We start from the raw sequence: 17,320 nt of genomic DNA on the forward strand, positions 1-17,320 counted from the left end.
CCCCCCACGTGGTCCCTCCCACAACCCCCCATGCCCTTCGCAGCACATTAAGGCCCTTCTGTTCTGGCTGACCCAGCCCGGCCCAGTGTGGCCCGAGGTCCAGCGGCCCCCGCACATCGGGCCTGTGCTCTCCTACTGACGTCGCGTCCCGGGCCCTGTTTCCTGACTCGCAGGCCACCCTGCCCTTAGTGCTGAAAGAGCACGACTTTATTCTCTTACCGTTCCGCACGTTTCAGGCCCAGAAAGGGTCCCACTGAGCCAGAACCAAGGTGCGGGCAGGGCTGGATCTTTCTGGAAGCTCCAGGGGAGAATGTGCTCCTCGCCTTCCATGGGGTTTCCTGGCTGCTGGCCTCTGGCTCCACCTCCAGGGGCATCTGTTGCCCCCGCCTCTGTGTGGGGTCACTGGGTCGTTCCTCTGTGGTCAGATCCCCTGCGTCTCCCTCCTACGGGGACCTGGGGTGACACGGCCACCGGGATCATCCACGTTCGAGCTGCCGTACCCACGGGGAGATATTCACCCTTTTGTGGGCGAGGGGGCCACCTGACACGTTCCAGGGCTTGGGAGGTGCACATCGCTCCGCCGCTTTGTCTCTAGGTCTGTCTGTGCTGTGAGTCCTGCCTTCTCTCCCTGGAGCCCGCTGGCGGCTGTGCCCTTCGGAGCGAGCTTCTGGGCCCGCGCCCTCTACCGGCTGGCTCGTGGTGGACGAGGACCTTCCCTCCGCCGTCCACGCCCTTCTCCCCGGGGCATCTGGTCTCCATGGTGGTGGCTCAGTCCAGAGGGGAAGAACGGCTGCCTTGTCCCGCTGGCTCATTTCACGGATGGGGGGACTGAGGCTGCCCCCGCTGTTTGTCTGGTCTCTCTCAAGGCGTAAGGCTGTGTGGGGCTGTGGTTGCATCCAGAGGTGTGGGGTGATTCCTGCTCCAGAGTCCTGCCCCCGGGCTTGGCATGGGCAGAGCCCGGGCGCCCTGGCTGGATGGCTGGCATGGGGTCGGTAGCAGTTGTCAGGGCAGGGAGAACACAGCCTCCGGGGTGATGTCCCCGGTGGCCCCGGGCAGAGGTGGGCGTGGCTGGAGTCTGACTGGGTTCCTGGAGGCCTGGGTCGGCTCCAGGGGGTGGGAGGGGGCCAGGCCTTAACTGTGAAGGCCAGTGACCCCGTGCAGGCCCTGCACACGCCCCGTCGGCATTACTGAGCACAGCACACGGGCTGCCGAGGGCACATCGGGGCATGTCCCTGTTTGAAAGCCACCAGCCCAGCCCAGGCGGCGGCTGGCTCTGAAATCCCGCGTCTCAAGGACCGGCCGCTGCCTCCGGGCACCGCCCCGTCCTCGGCAGGGTTGACGGCATTGGCAGTGACAGCGGGCAGGTCCCCAACACCCACATGTTGGCTGCCCCTGGCTCGCACAGCACGGCCCAGCCTGGCCCTCCCCCGGCCCGTGTCGGCAGGGTGCAGACCCCTCAGGCCTGGGCGGGGGGAGCGGGCAGGGGCGGCGAGGCACTGATTTTGATTTAAGGCCCGCTGTGGAGCCACCGGAGGGAACTTGACTAGAGAGGCTTTGATCTCCCTTCTGGAGGCCCGAAAAGCCTGCCTCGTAGCTGTAATCAAGGTATTATTCTCTCTTCTTTTTTATTACGGTGCCTCCACCTGCTCTTACCCAGATGAAAGCCCAGCTCTTAGAGAGCCCAGCCCCAGCAGCGCTTAGAAGAGCCTGCGGGCACGGGCGTCCTTGAGCGGACCCTCCTTCTGAGCCCGGGAATGGTGAGGGGCCTCGTCCCTCCTCTGGTGCAGCCCGCCTGCTCCCACGGAGGGACCCTTCCCGTGTTTTCAAACTTGACAGGTGGCCGAGGGACAGGCCAGGCACCGGGCAGGGGTGAGCCGGCAGAACTTTCTGGAAGGGCGCGTCTGGCTGTGGGAGGGGGCTGCCGTCTGCCCCTCTTGTCCCAGCCCGTCCGGCTTCTGGGCGTGGGCAGGGGACGCAGCTCAGGGGGGCGGGGAGGACGGCCCAGGGGGTAGAGGGCAGGCAGTACGTGATGGGAGCAGGCTGGGACAAGGTCGGCCGGCTCCCGGAGGCTTCCGTGAGATGTTTGACTTTGCTGGAAAAGACATATTTCACAGTTGTGTTAGCGGGGACAGCCAGGGGACACTGGGGCCGATCTGCAGAGCAGGGGCGAGCCAAGGGCTCCTCTTTAGGATGGGGAAGGAGCAGGTGTCCAGCTGTGACAGGCACCAGGACAACCCGTCCGTGCAGACGCATCCTGCCCCCCGTCTCCCAAGTCCACGCCCCCACCGTTGACCTTCCTGACACGTTCCCTGCAAAGCTAAGCCAGGGCAGGATCGCTGTGGACTGTTGGACAGTCTGCACCAGAGCCAGAAAGAGGCAGGCAACGTCGGGCCAGGCCACTCAGTCTCCTGAGCTCATGCACAGTCTGGCTTTCCCGTCCCGCCTCTGGTCTCACCCAGCCCTGGACTGGCTGTGAGGACGGAAGGGCCAGCCAGGGCCGAGGGCCCCTGACTCCCCTCTAGGCCGTTATCAGGGGCCGTCTCTGCGGACTGGGGCGTGCCAAGGCCTGAGCACAGGCCGCATGGAGGCGTCCAGGCAGAGGGGCGACATCGCCCCCCCCCCCCCAGTGCAGAGGTGGAGGGGACTGTCCCTTTGGAGATGGAGGCACACAGCTGAGGGTCTGCAGGGGCTGTGCGGGTGCGTGGCCATCCTGGGAGGTGTGGCTGGAAAGGAAACAGGGCCGTGGAGAGACCCCTTGAGGCTCTGTGGGCGGTCAGAGCGGACTTGCTTCCAGCTGCTGAGTCCCGTGGGAGGGAGCGCACGGCCCCTACGGGGGCTCCTTGGGAAAGCCTGGTGTGTGTGCACGCGTGTGTGAGCATCTGGGCCGTGAGCGCACACGCCCCGAGGGAGCAGCGGCTTTGTGGCCCGCACCTGGGCTCCCCGGGCCCCCAGCGACCCTGTGGGTGCTCTGGAGCTGCTCTGGCTCTTCGTCTCAGGAGCCTGGTGGCCCTGCCCCCTGCTCTGCACCAGCGTCCCCTCGCCCGTGCGCTGGGGCCTCTGTCACACCGTCTTCTGAGCAGGTGCCTCCTGGCACCAGGGGCCGGAGCTGCGGAGCGGCTGGGGCTGGCCACCCGCGCACGGCCACAGATGTCCCCTTCTCCGTAAGGTCCCGGTTTCACTCACCGTCTCGCAGGCTGGTCCCCGTGCCCGTGAGCAGAGGGCTGTCCTGGGTGATCCGCGGCACGCATTTACCTGGCTCCTGTGATAGAGAACTGGATGCCGGCTTCAGTGCTCGGGAGCCCCCTTCCCCGCGGGGGGCAGGACCAAGCTGGGGGGGGGGGGCTGTCGGACAAGGTGCCCTGTGACTGGGCGAAGTCGTGAGGCAGGCGCAGTAGGAGGTGGACGGTGACTGGTCGTGAAGGAGGACGGTTACGGCAGGTGCACTTAGTGAAAGTCACCGGATGTCCCGCGGCCCCTCCCCCCCCCCCACGAGAGCCGGTGACCTGCCCCTTGAGGGAGGAGGCGCTGACCTGGCCCTCCCATGCTGCAGGGGGCGGGGGAGCAGGTGCTTTCTGCCAAGGTGGACGTCGTGCGGGTGACAAACCGCGGAAAGTGGGACTGTGACTGCTGTAGCTCAAACACAGAGGCTGTCATACTCCCATCGGGTTTTATACTTTTTTTCCGTGTATTTTCATCCTACTTAATGTGTGCCCGGGACAAAGCTGCACATCGGTCCTCGCTGGTGCAGCCTCTGGCGGGCTCTCCGCGGTGGGACGTTGGCAGTGCTGTCCGTGGTGGTAACGGGAGAGGCAGGTGCACAGGAGGGACGCCCAGGGCTCTGTCCTCCACATGCCTGTCCGGTCGGGCCACACCCCAACGCTCACAGGAGTCTGCGTGGGCCCAGGATGCCCTGTGGCCAAGTGGGCGTCCGCACCCTCGTCCTCGGGCGGTGGGAAAGGGCACCTCGGCACCCAGGGGGCAGCTCACCCGCATTGGGAGTGAAGCCAGTTGTGAACTTGGGGGCCCTCGGCTGGGGGGAGGTGTGCATCCTTGGCTGCGGGGGCAGGAGGGGAAGATCGCTGCCTGCAGGGTCTGACCACGGAGTCCAGAGCAGATTTGGGTCCCCGTCGCCTTCTCTTCTCCATCTGCCTGGACGTATCGGGAGGAGATGGGGGCAGGGGCCCCGAGGGGCTGTGCTGGGCCAGGCTCGGCTCAGCCCTGGGTCGTGCGCCGGCCCGCCTCCCACCTCGTCCCACCTTGTCTAACGCCGTCGTAACCCGCCAGGGGACCTCCGTGCGTGCTGAAGCGTGGGCAGGAGCGAACTCGGCCCCCACCCCCACCCGGGCCAAGTGGACGCCCCCACTCGGGCGCTGGGCGTGTGCTGTTTTCTCACCGAGAAGCACTTTGAGCCAAGCACAGAGTCGCAGATTTGGGGACCTGGGTCCCGGGACGCCTGACCAGGGGCCCGGGTGGAGTGGCACCTGCTACGGTGATCAGGCTGCAGACTCCATCGGCATCCTTAGAACACGGTGCCTGGGTGCCCACGTCCGCGTTGGGATCTTGAACCACGGCCGGCACTGTCTGCCCGGGGCACTGTCTGCCCCCACACCACAGTGTCCAGCAGCCGAGATCAGGCCCCCACGGTGCCGGCCGCTCTGCTCCTGGCCTGGGTCTCGGGCTCCAGTCCCTGGCAGGTGGCCCTCCAGGTGCTGGGAGCGGCATGAGGACAGCCGTGTGGGGCCCCCTCCAGGCCAGCGAGCCCCTCCTGAACCAAAGGGCCCCTGCTTCCCCCGGGGGGTGCTTCCAACTGTGCGGTATCCCCCGGGCCTCCTGGCGGCCGGTCACCGTCATTGGTGTGGCCGCACCTGGTCAGGCTGGGCCCTGCAGGACTGACTCCCGCAGCAGGAGGAGTCATTGGGCCAGTGGGTTACAAGGTCTTGGACCGTAAGTCTCGATGAAAGAGATGTACGTGTAACAGCGCAGTGACCCCAAGGTAGGCTCTGGCACGGCTCGCCTTCAGGATGCTCTCGCGGTCCTTCAGGGACCAGGCTCGGGGGCTGGGTGGTGGCGGCCCTCCACTGGGACCGTGCTGGGGACCTGGAGGGGCTGCTGTCCAGCCTGGTCTGACTCCGGGCACACGTGAGACTTGACAGCCCAGGACACGGGGGCTCTGGCTCAGGGGGCCTCTGCCCGCGCTGGCCAGGGCCCCGGACACCCAGGAGGCCCCCAGGGGCCAAGCGCAAGATGTGTCCCACTGGTGCTTCCTCGCACGTCCCTGTCCTGAGTGCCAGGGCCCCCAGTCATGGTCCTCCGGCATGTGACGAATGTCCGTGGGCTGTTTCTGTAAAATCCGGGCAGAATGCTCACCTTGTGGGGAGTTGTTGGGGTCCAGTCCAGCCCAGAGCCGGCACCTCAGGTGACCATGGCAGTGAGTGGGACCCACAGCGGGCTCTTAGCCTCTGGGGTCCGGTAGGTGTCCCCAGCCCCTTCCCCTGGGGCCACGTGCAGCCGCCTGGCAGGGCTCCAGCCCTCGGCCAGTGCAGCAGAGGCCCGGAGTTGAGCTTAGCTGTGGCCCCTGGTGCCGGAGCTGGGACACCGTTTCCAGGCACAGTCCTGGCCTTCTCGGTGCTGGCACACCCTCCGAGGCCCTGCTCTGAAGGACCCACCCACGGGGGCTCCTGACGTTCTGGACGTGAGAGAGCTTTGGTGGCAAGAGGAAACCCGTCCCTGGTCCTCTTGTGGGTTCCTCCCTGACTGTTGCTGTCCTGGGCTCTGGGAGCCTCCGGTCCCTGGTGGGGACCCTGCACATCGGTCCTTGGCGGGGGGACAGTCAGGCCTCTCTCGGCCACCAGCAGGTGTTTATGCCCAGCCGGAGGTCAGAGCTGGCCCGAGCGGGCAGTGAGGCCCGCCAGTGCCCTCGTCCCCTGCATACCTGGTGGGACAAGCGGCTTGGGCTCACTTACAACCGGGGCTGGTTTACCTCAGTAAGCCCTGCAGTGGGGGCCGCTCCCAAGGCCCCCTTTCCCGGGGCTCAGAGCCCACCGGCCAGGGCAGGCCAGGCAGGATGGCTCCCACCTTCTTCTCTGTCCCTGCCCTGCGAGTCTCGAGGTGTCTGAACTCACAGGCGGGGGCAAGTCTCCTTGAACTTCGTTCCACATGTATCCACCTGCTCTGAGCGGGACGTGTGGCCCCGTCGGCGGGGGCGGGCCCCCCTGCTGCCCTCAGAGCCTCAGGAGCCAGGGTGTTGGGAGGGGCCGGCAGGGCCTGGGGAGGGTGTAGGCCTGGGGGCCCCGGGAGCCGGGTGGACTGAGATAGACACCGGATCTGAGCCGGCCGTGCGCTTGCTGGCTCGGCACTTACTGCCTATGGGAGGGCAGTGGGGTCCCGACCACAAACTAGAACCCTGAGTGGAACAGAGTGACCTCGGAGCTCTGAAGTGCATCTGCCCGGAGCTGGCTGCTAGAGGGGACCCAGATGGGCCACAGACGGTATCTGAGCTCCATGTGGCCGGTGTGGCCCACCGCGGGCGGGGCCAGCCGGCTGCCTGCCCTCTGACCCCTGCCCCGAGCGTGGGCACAGCTTGGATGAGATGCTGTGGGTTCCCGCCAGGCTGGGTGGGACTCAGCTCCCCCCGGCAGGTGCGGATGGACGGGCCCGACAAGCTTGTTGAGCGATAGCTTCGGTGCGTCCGCGGTGGGTTCCGGGGGCTCAGCACCAGATGGCCGCGCCTGAGTCCTGGCGGGCGGTGGGTCCGTACCCACATGTTCGGGTCGCGGCCTGAATTCCGTGGCTGACCCCCAAAACAGACAGGCAGGGCCGAGTGGAGGGCCGGCTGCCGCCCAGGCCGGGCTGATTGTTCTCTGCGACACTGAGCGTCCTCGCCACGTGCGGTGGCCACTCCTTTGACACCTGATCTCCGTACTCAGCCGTGTGAGCTGCTGGCGGGATCCAGCGTGTGGGGTACGAGCGGCATCGGGAGTTTCAGGACACTGTCCCCGCTGAGCCACAAAGCACCTCGCGTCTCTCTGCGCCTCTGTTTGGGGCCCGTCTGCCGGCGCGCTGGGACCCTGTGCCCCTGGACCCGCCCCTTCCGGCCCCTTGTGAGACCTGCTGTTTGCAGGTGTCGACACAGGGTGCCGGGGCCCAGGTCTGGGTCCGTGCACGGCGAGGTGGAGCCCCAGGTGACGGGGGCTGGCCAGGGTTGACGTGTCTGTGGGTCAGCCCGAATTGGGGGATGGAGAAAGTAAGATGGGGAACCTGGAAGAGGGGCGGCCAGGGCAGCCGAGGGAAGGGGGTGGACGCACGGAGAGGCACTGGTCTGGGCGCTGCAGGGGAACCCCGAGTCTGGTCAGCTGGTGATAAGTTAATGAGCCGGGGGCACCCCTCTCCGGAAGACAGCCGGCCATGAAGGGTACGCACCCCCAGATCGTTGCAAGCCGGGCATTTCCGGGTTCTCAGAAGGGGAGCTTTGTTTCCTTCCTTTCGTAGGTCGGATGGGGTCCCCAAGAGCTACACTCGGGTCCTCACCTCCTGTGAGTGTGGCCTCGTCAGGCAGTGGGGTCTCTGCAGCTGTGCTCACGTTACGATGAGGTCATGCGAGCGGGCTTCTGTCCAGGTGGCAGGTGACTCGTAAGAGCAGAGGCACGGAGCGCTGCCTGGTGAGGAAGGAAGCGGAGGCCGGCCCGATGCGGCTGCCACCAGGACCCGCCACCCCCGGACGCCGGGAGAGGCCGGAAGGACCGTCCCCGGCAGCCCTCGGGGGCCCCCTGCCCACACCCGCATGTCAGACGTGCAGCCTGCACACAGGGGCGAGTGACAGGCTGCGGTTCGGGCCTCCCTCCCATCTCCGGTTCCTTCCCAGGGCGGCCCCGGAAGCTGACCCGCCATCAGAGGCACCTGCCGTGGGCTGCGTGTCGGTGTGGAAGCGTGTCCGCCTGGGGGGCCCTGGCAGTCTCGTCATCTGCCGGCGCCACCCGTGCCCGGGGCGTGGGCCGCAGCTGTGGCATGTGGGGCGACCGTGCCAGCCTGACCGCCGCTGATTGCTGGGCCGTCGGGGTGACGGGCGCTCTGGGTCGCAGAGACCCCGTCGGCCCCCTCGCTGTGGCCCCGAGTCCCGATGTGCCCGGCAGCGTCTCTCATGGCCCCGGTGCTCGTGCTGGAACACGGGCCGGTTAACGCCTTAGGTGAGGAGTCGCGTGGCTGGCTGGCGCCTCACTTCGCAACTGGGACTCACGGTGTCCAGGAGGGTGGGATCGGTCCCCAGGAGACGGGCCCCTGCCGCCCACAGACGGAGCCAGACGCGTCTGGAGTCAGGCCGGGCAGCAGTGAGGGGCCGCCCCGGGCCCACCTGCGGAGCTGAAAATGGGGGACAGAGGCCTCCCAGCCGCCGGCTGCAAACCACCGGGCCCCACGGGGCTGTAAGTCCCAGCATCTTGGGGGCCGGCCCAGACGCGTGGCTCCCGGAAGCGCGTCTTTGAGGCTTTGGCCACGGCTGTCGCGAGGAGAGCCTTCTCTCCATCCCGCAGTCTTCCCTCTGACACACTTGTTTACCTACTCGTTTCCACTTTTGCCCCGTGCTCCTCGCGGTGCGGGATGCGTCGTCTCATTAGCGAATGGAAGCCACAGTGTGCGGCTGAAGCCTTCCAGGAACATGGGCTGGGGCGCTGCCCTCGGGTCGGGTTTTGCTCCATGGGGGAGGGGTCCCAGTGGCGGGGGGAGGGAGGTGCCGGGGAAGCCCCACCGCCCTGGCCCTTCACCCCGCACACCCAGTGCGGCTCCCCCAGGAAACCTCGTGTGTGCCGTCCGACATGCCCTGGGTAGCGGGGCCTTGGGTCACTGCACGCAGCCCTCTGCGTCCGCAGGCTTGCGCGTCTGTTTCCTCCCGGTTTCTCACCACACCACGGCACCCCCAGGGCTCGAGGGTGTGCTTCCCGCTTTGCACCTGGCTCGCGGCTTGGCTGGGGACCTACAGGTGACAAAAAGGCAGGAGCGATGTTGTGCAGTGAGCTGCCTGGAGGGCCCGGGGGACTGCCTGGAGGAGGGGCCCGAGGTGACAGCAGGCATGTGGACAGTGAAGGACAGCAGGGCTGAGAAGCGCCACCCAGGAGCCCCCCGGGATCCCCCTGCTTTCCCCTGCAGGGTGGGAGCCACCCCCACCCCACCTGCCCCACCGGCCCGTCTCCTGGCGGTCGCTTCTTCGCGGTTCCCTTATCCTGTGATCCAGCATGCGGGCCCCGTCCCCACGCTGTCCCGTCTCCCGGCCGGGCCCCGCGCGACGCGTATCTGTAGGAGCTGGTCCTCCTGGCTCCCCAGGGTGCTGCACGGTCCGCTTTGCTCACAGCATGGTTGCGGGGCCCAGCGACACCAACGGCATTCAGTAGGTGCTTACTATTTGCCGAGGGACTGGGAGAGCGAGAACGCGAGTGCGCAGAGCCTCCGGTGGTTCTCCAGGGTGGACACGCGGGTGGAGGCTGCGGCTGGGTGGCCGGGGTGGAGGGGCAGCGGGGGCCCAGCCCAGGGACGCACCGGTGCTGCTCACCGGCTGAGCTGGGGACGGCCTCCGGTCGGCACGGGGCGAGGTGGCCGGTCTCTGGCTGGACGGCCCTCCGTGCAGAGCTGACGCCGTCCCGGCGAACGTTCTCGGGGGGTCGGGGGGGGGGCATGCCAGGTTTCACAGAAGTGACAGCCTGCAGAAGGCAGGTTCCCCTCTGCTGGGACGTTGGCGGCACGGGCACCCTTTCCGTGACTCAGGGACCACAGGGGAGGAGGAAGCCACCCCAACTTGTCGTCGCCTTCGAAGGAAACCTGTCCCTTCTCTGGACACTGCTGGCCCAGGGGTGGACCAAGGACAGCCCCGTGCCCTGGGGTGGCCGGTATTTAGGGATCAGGGCAGTGTCCACGTGGGAAGGCAGGAGTGAGGGGCGCATCCAGGTAACCTGTGTGTACCTGTGTGTGCGTGCCTGTACGGGACACGTGTGCAACGTATGAGCGCCGTCTGTGTACCTGGGTGGGCGTGGATGGGTCACACGTGTGCTGTGTGGGCATTTCCCCGTACCCGCCCGCGTGGCTCTTGGCCTTGGCACCTTCACACCTGAGTCCGGCTCGCGTGAACCCGTGTGAGGTGCGTTCCGTGCCCACCTTCCGGGCGTGTGCGGGCGTGTCTGTGTCTGTGCGTGCACCTGACTGCGTCCTTGTGCAGCAAGGCTCGGCCCCTTCATCTCCGGGTGTGACGGACTGGGCCACACTTAATTTCCTGTCTGCCCGGGCAGGGCCTCGAGCGTCCGCGTGCAGAGGCAGAGGCGGCTGGGCTGACCCGGCGCCAGCCCCATATGGCGTGTTTCTGACGGCGTCCTTTCGCGAGTTTGAGACGGGCGCTCTGGGCGGGCAGCCTGCCTCCCGCGGCCGCCAGGGCCCCTCCGCGGGCGGGAGGGCTGGGATGCTTGGCCCCCCGCCTCGGCCGCTCAGCCCACGCCCGTGCCTCTCTTGCAGGTCAGCTGGCCGCCGGCACCTGTGAGATTGTGACCCTGGACCGCGACAGCAGCCAGCCCAGGAGGACGATCGCCCGGCAGACGGCTCGCTGTGCCTGCAGAAAGGGGCAGATCGCGGGCACCACGAGAGCCCGGCCCGCCTGCGTGGACGGTAAGAGCCCTCGGTCGCGACCCCTTCGAAGGCCCGGGCGGCTGGGGTCCAGCGGACACAGCCCGGCCCCCACCACTGGGAACGCCTGTGGAGGCCGCCGGCTGTCTGGGCCTGGCCTCAGGGAGGACGGTCCTGATGGGGCGCTCGGTGCCCGGACGGTGTTGGTGTCTCTGCGTGTGTGGAGTTTAGGGTGCTGCGGGGGGGCAGGGAGTCACGGGCCCAGGCGGGGACCGTGGCCCCTCAGTGTCGCTGCGGGCGGAGGGGGGTGCAGGCCGACAGCCCTGGACGCCGTTATATCCCTCACATGTGGTTTCTGGGGGAGGCCACCCGCTCAGTGACCCGCATCAGGACCCCATCCCCCTCGGGCTCCGAGAGCGGGGAGGTGGTGAGGCCTCCCCACGGCCAGCGGGCTGTCCGGCCTCTGAGATGTGCCACATTAACATCCTCACGGGACGAGGGCCCAGGCACCTTGTGTGAGGCGGTACCTTCGGGGATGGTCTTTGAAACAGAATCGCAAATACTCTTAGAAGCAGAGGGGAGCCCTTGCAATGCCCGTCACCCTGGTAGACGGGCCTCTGTGTGCGGTCCGGGGTGAGACCTGGCATCCGCGGGCAGGCGAGCATCGGGGCTGGGCCAGAGCCCTGTGACAGGAGCAGGCGGCTTAAGGGGTGCTCCTGTGGCCAGGCCAATGGCGGCCTCGTGTGTTGGAGCTGCTTGGGGTGGGGGGACCCCATGCAGGGTGTTCTGGGGGGGCTGCAGGAGGTGTGGTCACAGCCTGACAAGGTGGTGGGGTCCCAGGGCTCAGCCGTGCCCTTCCTTCCCCGACAGCCTCTGCACGGGGCTCTGGGCACCTCCTCCCCGGTTCGGATCAGCGGCTTCTGTGTGGGAGCCCGCTTCGTGCCCGACCAGGATACTGCGGTAATGACCATCCCCACTGCCCTCGGTGCTCGGGATGGTCACCTGAGGAAGGATGGCCGTGGGAGCCTGGGGCCGGGACACCTGGAGCAGTTGGAGCACCTGAGCTCAAAAGTTCACTGGCAGGGGGTTGGGCCCTCGGGAGTAGGGATGTTAGCATCCCCAGGGGTGGGCTTTGGATGGGCCGGTGGCCCCAGGGGGGTTCCTGGAGCCACAAGGCACCAGGAAGGGGTCAGCAGAGCCATGAGGTCACTTTGGGGGATGGAGACTGACCAGGTGGGGACCTCTGTGCCTGGTGTCACCGGTGAGCCTGTCCCCGGCCTGTCTGGGGCGTGGGCCCACCACGCCTGGTCCCCCTTTGGGGCTGAGCGGGCTGCTTGGGCCTGGCCCGGGGGGCCCGCGGTACGAGGTCCCTGGAGGCCCGGTGGGGCTCCCGGCTGACCCCACCCCAGGGCCCATTTGACTGTCTCTGGCCCCCGTGGCCACGTGCCGCCAGCCCTGAGGGGCTCCTTGGGAATGCGGGGGCACTTTAGAGAAGGTGGCAGAGGGGCTGACCCTGCCCGTGGGGGGCTGGAGGCAAGTGGGGGCATCTCGAGGACCTGGTGCTCAGAGGGGCTCGTCGTGGGAGCCGGGTTTGTTTTTAAGAACTGTCGTCTGCCGTCGGTGCGCGTCCCATAAAAGGCGTGTAATTGAGCGAGCAGGGGGGTACCTGCCCCCTGGGGGCGGCAGTGTCCGTTCTGGAACTCGGTGCAGCCCAGCTCAGGTGCTCGGTGAATTCGGGCCGGGGCGGCCTCCCTGACTCCCAGGGAGCTGCATTTGTACCCTAGCAACCCCCCCCCCCGGCCCCCGGCTCCCAAAACCGGATCAGACTCCCAGTGACGCACACCTTCTTGCTGACGCTCATCGATCCTTCCCAGGGACGGGCGTGGGGCGCGGGGCAAGGGGCGTGGGGCGCGGGACGAGGGGCCCCCTCCTCGCCAGCCCCTCGAGCCTGCAGGGAGAGTTGGGGTCCGAAGTGCTTCCTAATCGAATCCGGGTATGCTCATCTGAAACCACGTTCTCTCCCCTCTCCCGCGAGCCTTCCCGCGCCTCAGGGGCCGTGTCCCAGAGACCCGAATTAAAACCTGGCCGCTTCCAGGGGAGGACAGACAAATTCGTCGGCGTTCTGGTTCTGCACAGTGGGCATTTTCTCCGCTGCCGTCTAATTTAATTTTTGCTTTTCTGTTTCCCTGCTCTGGGTGCATAATAAGTTTCCTCACGTGTGCGTTGTGGCTGCTGCAGAGAAACCTTCAGCCTTCTCGGTGGGTGGGATCCGGCATGAGCAGGGTCAGTGGGGTGGTCTGTGCTGTCCCTGCTGTGTGGTCGGCAGGGAGGCTGAAGTCCCGGAGCACCCCCGCGTCTGTCCACCTGTTCATTCATTCATTCATTCATTCGTTCACACTCTCGTACGTTCAGATACGGGGTGTGCTCTTGAGTGATTGACGCTTAAGATACCTAATACCTAGAACATACAGTGCCGTGGGCTGGGGTCCAGACTGTGGGGCAGGGGCTGCGGGACCTCAGAGCACAGCCGTCCCTTCGTGTCCGGGACCTTGGCAAAGTTACTTCCACAAGGGGGCATTTGAGTAGGGTATTGAGGGATGAAGAGGAGCTCACCAGGGAAGCTTTTCTTCCTGAAAGGAGGGTGCTTGTGGCAGGAGGGGCGACTCCTGGCCGTGTCTGCAGGTGCACGTTCTCCCGCACAAACACAGGGGATGCGGCTCCCTTCGGGGGCCGCCCCAGGTCGTGGATGCCGCGGCCGCAGCTCTGGGAAGCCACGAGCTCCGCTGTGCCCCTCAGTGGACACGTGCGGGCCGGGTGCCTCCGCAGGGCTGCCATGAGGACCGCGGTCCTTCCCACTGAGGCAGGGTCTTGCTTTGTAAGTGGAGGCCCTGCCTCCCCTCAGCTGACTCCTCCAGAAACGCTTTGGAAAGGAATCGAAGTAAAGAAAGCAGGTGATGCCGGGGCCGGGTGCAGGCGGTCGGAGCAGAGAGGGCTGTTTCTAAAGCAGCCCTGCCCGCAGCCGGGGGGGCAGAAGGAGAGGGGCCCCTGGGCGTCTGGGGGAGGAGGCAGGGCAGTGTCTGTTGTGAGGCCCGGGGCCCGCCGGAGGAGGAGGAGGGTGACCTGGGCTGTTGGGATGTCTGGAGAGGCCTTGGGGAGTCACGGCTGCCTTCAGCGCACGGTCGGCCGGGCTCTCCCGGGGCCCTGGGGGTGACCCTGGTGGTGACGCAGTTCGCCGGTGGCACCCGCTGGGAGCCCACCTGCCTTCCAGGTGACCTGGCCCTTCACTCCCGAGCAGGGAATGCATCACGTCATGTGCCTGCACGTGAAGTTCGGAACTTGTAACACGCTCTCCTGTCCACGGGAGCCCGGACCCCGGAAGCCCCAGGTACGGAGTGGAGACGTCTGGTCTGCGATTCCCTGTGCCCTCGCCGTTGGGCGCCGGTGGGCTGGGCCCCCGCCTTCATCCACAGACTGGACATCGGCAGGCTCTGCACGTGAGATACGGCGTGCAAACGGCTTCCTAAGCTGCTACCTGCTCTGCCCAACTTAGGGAACCACCGCCCCTCCCCCTTTACACTGTGTCCAGCAGCAGGTGATCCCCGGGTCCCGGACGCGGCCTTGAGGGCCTCCGCCGAGGAAGCACAGAGCAGGGACAGGCATCTGGGTGCGTTTGCTTGCGGACGGCTGCTGAGGTTCCGGATGAGGTCGGGGTCCTCCGTCCGGGAGGAGGTGAAGGTCCAGGAATGAAGCCTCCCGTATTCTGTCAGCCGGTCGTTGACAAGCGTTTCCAGACCGTTCGGCGGGGAAAGCGTCGTCTTCTCAACACGTGGCGCCGTGACCCCTGGAAGCCGCGTGCACGGCCGTGGAGTGGGACCCGCCGTGTACAGAAGTTAACGTGACCCAGATCAGAGGCTGAACCCGTAGACGGCTTACAAGAAGATGGGGGTGAACCTTCGCGATCTGGGTTTGGCAAAGGATTCTTAGATCTGACACCAGAGGCACGAGCAAAAAGAGAAAAGAGAAGAGAAGGTAAACGCGATTTCACCAAAACTCTGGTGCTTCCGAGGACACGGTCGAGGAAGTGAAAAGACAGTCCACCAAGTGGGAGCAAATATTTGCAAATAACGATCACGGACTTGTCTGCAGAACACACAAAGAACTCCTACGACTAGATGATGAAAAGACGAACAGCCCAGTTGAGAAAGCGGCAGAGGGTTGGAACAGGTGTATTTTCAAAGAAGGTATTTGTGCAAACAGCCAGGGAACACGTGGAAAGATGCTCGGTCCTCAGTCACCAGGAAGAGGCACACGGGGGCCGTGTGGGAGCTCCGCGGAGTCGGACCGTCACGTGTGTTGGCGAGGATGTGGACGGTCAGAGCCCCCCACGCGGCTGCGGGCGCGCAGGTGTGGCTGCCTCGGGAGCTGGTCTGGCTCAACGTAGCGCTGTCTTAGGAGCCGTGGCTCCACCCCCAGCGGAGTCCTGGGTGCGGGCCGAGGGGAAGTGAGAACACGCGTCCACGCACACACGCACACGCGTGTTCACGAGGGCGGACAGAGAGCGGAAACGACCCACGGGTCCGCCAGGGCGTGAATGGTGCGGTACGTCCACGGAACGGAACGTTACCGACCCGTGAAAAGGAGGGACGCGCCACAACACGCGTGAGCCGTGAGTGAGAGATGCCGGGCGCGGAGGACGGGGACTGTGTGAGTCCGTGTCCACGAGTGTCCGGGCGGGCAAGTGTCCGGAGCGAGAGGGCAAGGAGCGGGGGGTGATCAGCAGCTCAGGGTTCTTCTCAGGCCATGAAAGTGTTCTAAAACGGACGCTGGTGTAGACGCTTGGTGGGGAAGGGCCGGTATTTGGGACGTAGGATGCGGTGAAAATGAGTAACTGCAGAAACGCGCCTCCAGGAGGCGTTCGGGTAGAAGTCTGTGTTTGCTCGACTCCGCGGACGCCGCTGGGTGAGGACGGCGGGTGTCAGGCCCGAGGCCCTGCGGCCACAGCTCGATCGGCACGTGCCTGCACCGTGTAGCAGGAGGGAGGCCCGGTGCCCAGAAGCAGAAGCAAAGGGGAAGCACCCTGAGGCCATTTGGGTGCTGGCGGAGGGGGGTGGGGTGGCCCAGAGGGTGGGGGAGCCACTCCGGCTGGCGGTTCTCAGGAGGGGGTGGGGGGTGGGGTCCAGAGGAGGACGGGGGATGGGGGTTACGCCCCCGTCTTCGGTCCTGCGTGGGGTGGGGACCGTCATAATGTCCTGTCCCTGGAAGTAAGCGGGTGTGCCTTGTGGCCCGGGCAGGCCCTGAGGCACCTTCCCGTGTGCTCCTGAGACACGCAGGGTGCGTGCGGCCCCTCAGCGGACGTGTGCTGCCTACACGTCTGTGTTCTCATCTCTGTTCTAGCTCAGGAAGTTCCCGGCTTTCTGGAAGCTTCTCGAGGCTGCGGCCGGGACAGGCCAGCCCCTGGGAGCCTGGGCCTGGGGCCCCAGCTCTGCAGAGTGCGGGGCACCCCAGGGGCCAGTGTGGTGGGCGGGGGAGAGGACAGAGTGTGGCCGGTGCGTCTGCAGCCTGACCACGCGTTCCGATGACGACGGGCCCGTTGGAACGCTCGGTCCCCCGCCATTCTGCTGTCGCTGGAGTCCAGCCTTCTTGCTGCCGGACAAGCTCTGGGGAGGGGGTGATGTGTTACGGAGTCCTGGAAACCTCCCAGGTGCCACCACCCGCCCTCCTGAGGCCACCCCCATTCCAGCTGCTTGTGCAGGACCAGGGGGACTCTGAGGTGCCCTCTGATGAGAAATCGCCGAGCCGTGATTTCTCTGGGGAGGAGGGCGGGGTGTGCGTGCAGAAAGCCCGGCAGGGACCGTGAGCGGCACCAGGTCTGTGCGCCCAGCAGCCCTGCCAGGGAGGGGTGCGTGAGGCTGTGCTGCGGGCCCGGGCCTGGAGGGGAGCTCTGGAGGGATCCGGGGTCAGGAAGGAGCTTGGGGCCCAGCCCCGGCTGGCTGCACCCACGGGCTGTAATAGCCTCGTACGGCCGGCCTGTCGCTTCGTGAGTTCACTTTCATCCGAAGGGAGCAGACCAACCTCCTCTGGCACCTTCTCGCTGGGATATCCAACTTAACTGCCTTTGATCGTGGATGACCACACGGTGGCCGGCCACGTGGCCATTTCATGTTTATGCAGAGAGATCAGAGCATCGGCCTGTCACTGTCGGGTGCTCTTATCTCAGCCCAGACTCCCCTGGAGCCCCAGCCACACATGGGTCTGAGTGAGGGAGAGAGTGGCCCCCTGCTGTGATCCCTGCTGTGGCCCCAGCTGTGACCCTGGCTGTGGCCCCCAACTGTGACCCTGGCTGTGGCCCCCAACTGTGACCCTGGCTGTGGCCTCTGCTGTGGCCCTGCTGTGACCCCCTGTTGTGACCCTGGCTGTGACCCCCTGCTGTGGCCCTGGGTGTGGCCCCCTGTTGTGACCCTGGCTGTGGCCTCTGCTGTGACCCCTGCTGTGGCCCTGGATGCGACCCCCCTGCTGTGACCCCCTGCTGTGGCCCTGGCTGTGGCCCCTTGCTGTGGCCCTGGCTTGGCTGCCCAGAGGGTCCGGGTCTGTCTGCCTTCCTGCTGTGCAGGCCCCCACGGCCCAATCTCTCCCGTCCTTGTGCCTCGCAGCAGAATTCGGTGTTTTTTCTAGGTGGCTACAGTCTCTGAGCAGGACGGGACTTGAGTTCAACCCGCTGACAGCC

General features: G+C 66.3%; 1 protein-coding gene across 1 annotated transcript in view; it reads left to right on the top strand.

Moving 5' to 3' along the window:
- TAFA5 (TAFA chemokine like family member 5) overlaps positions 1-17,320 on the top strand; it is a 119,545-nt gene that overhangs the window by 34,836 nt on the left and 67,389 nt on the right. The window contains exon 2 of the mRNA XM_030321937.1: positions 10,489-10,638. Coding sequence (XP_030177797.1) covers positions 10,489-10,638 — 150 coding nt within the window. The remainder of the gene's footprint in view (positions 1-10,488; positions 10,639-17,320) is intronic.

Source organism: Lynx canadensis, chromosome B4, assembly GCF_007474595.2.
Source record: "Lynx canadensis isolate LIC74 chromosome B4, mLynCan4.pri.v2, whole genome shotgun sequence".
Classification (NCBI taxonomy): domain Eukaryota; kingdom Metazoa; phylum Chordata; class Mammalia; order Carnivora; family Felidae; genus Lynx; species Lynx canadensis.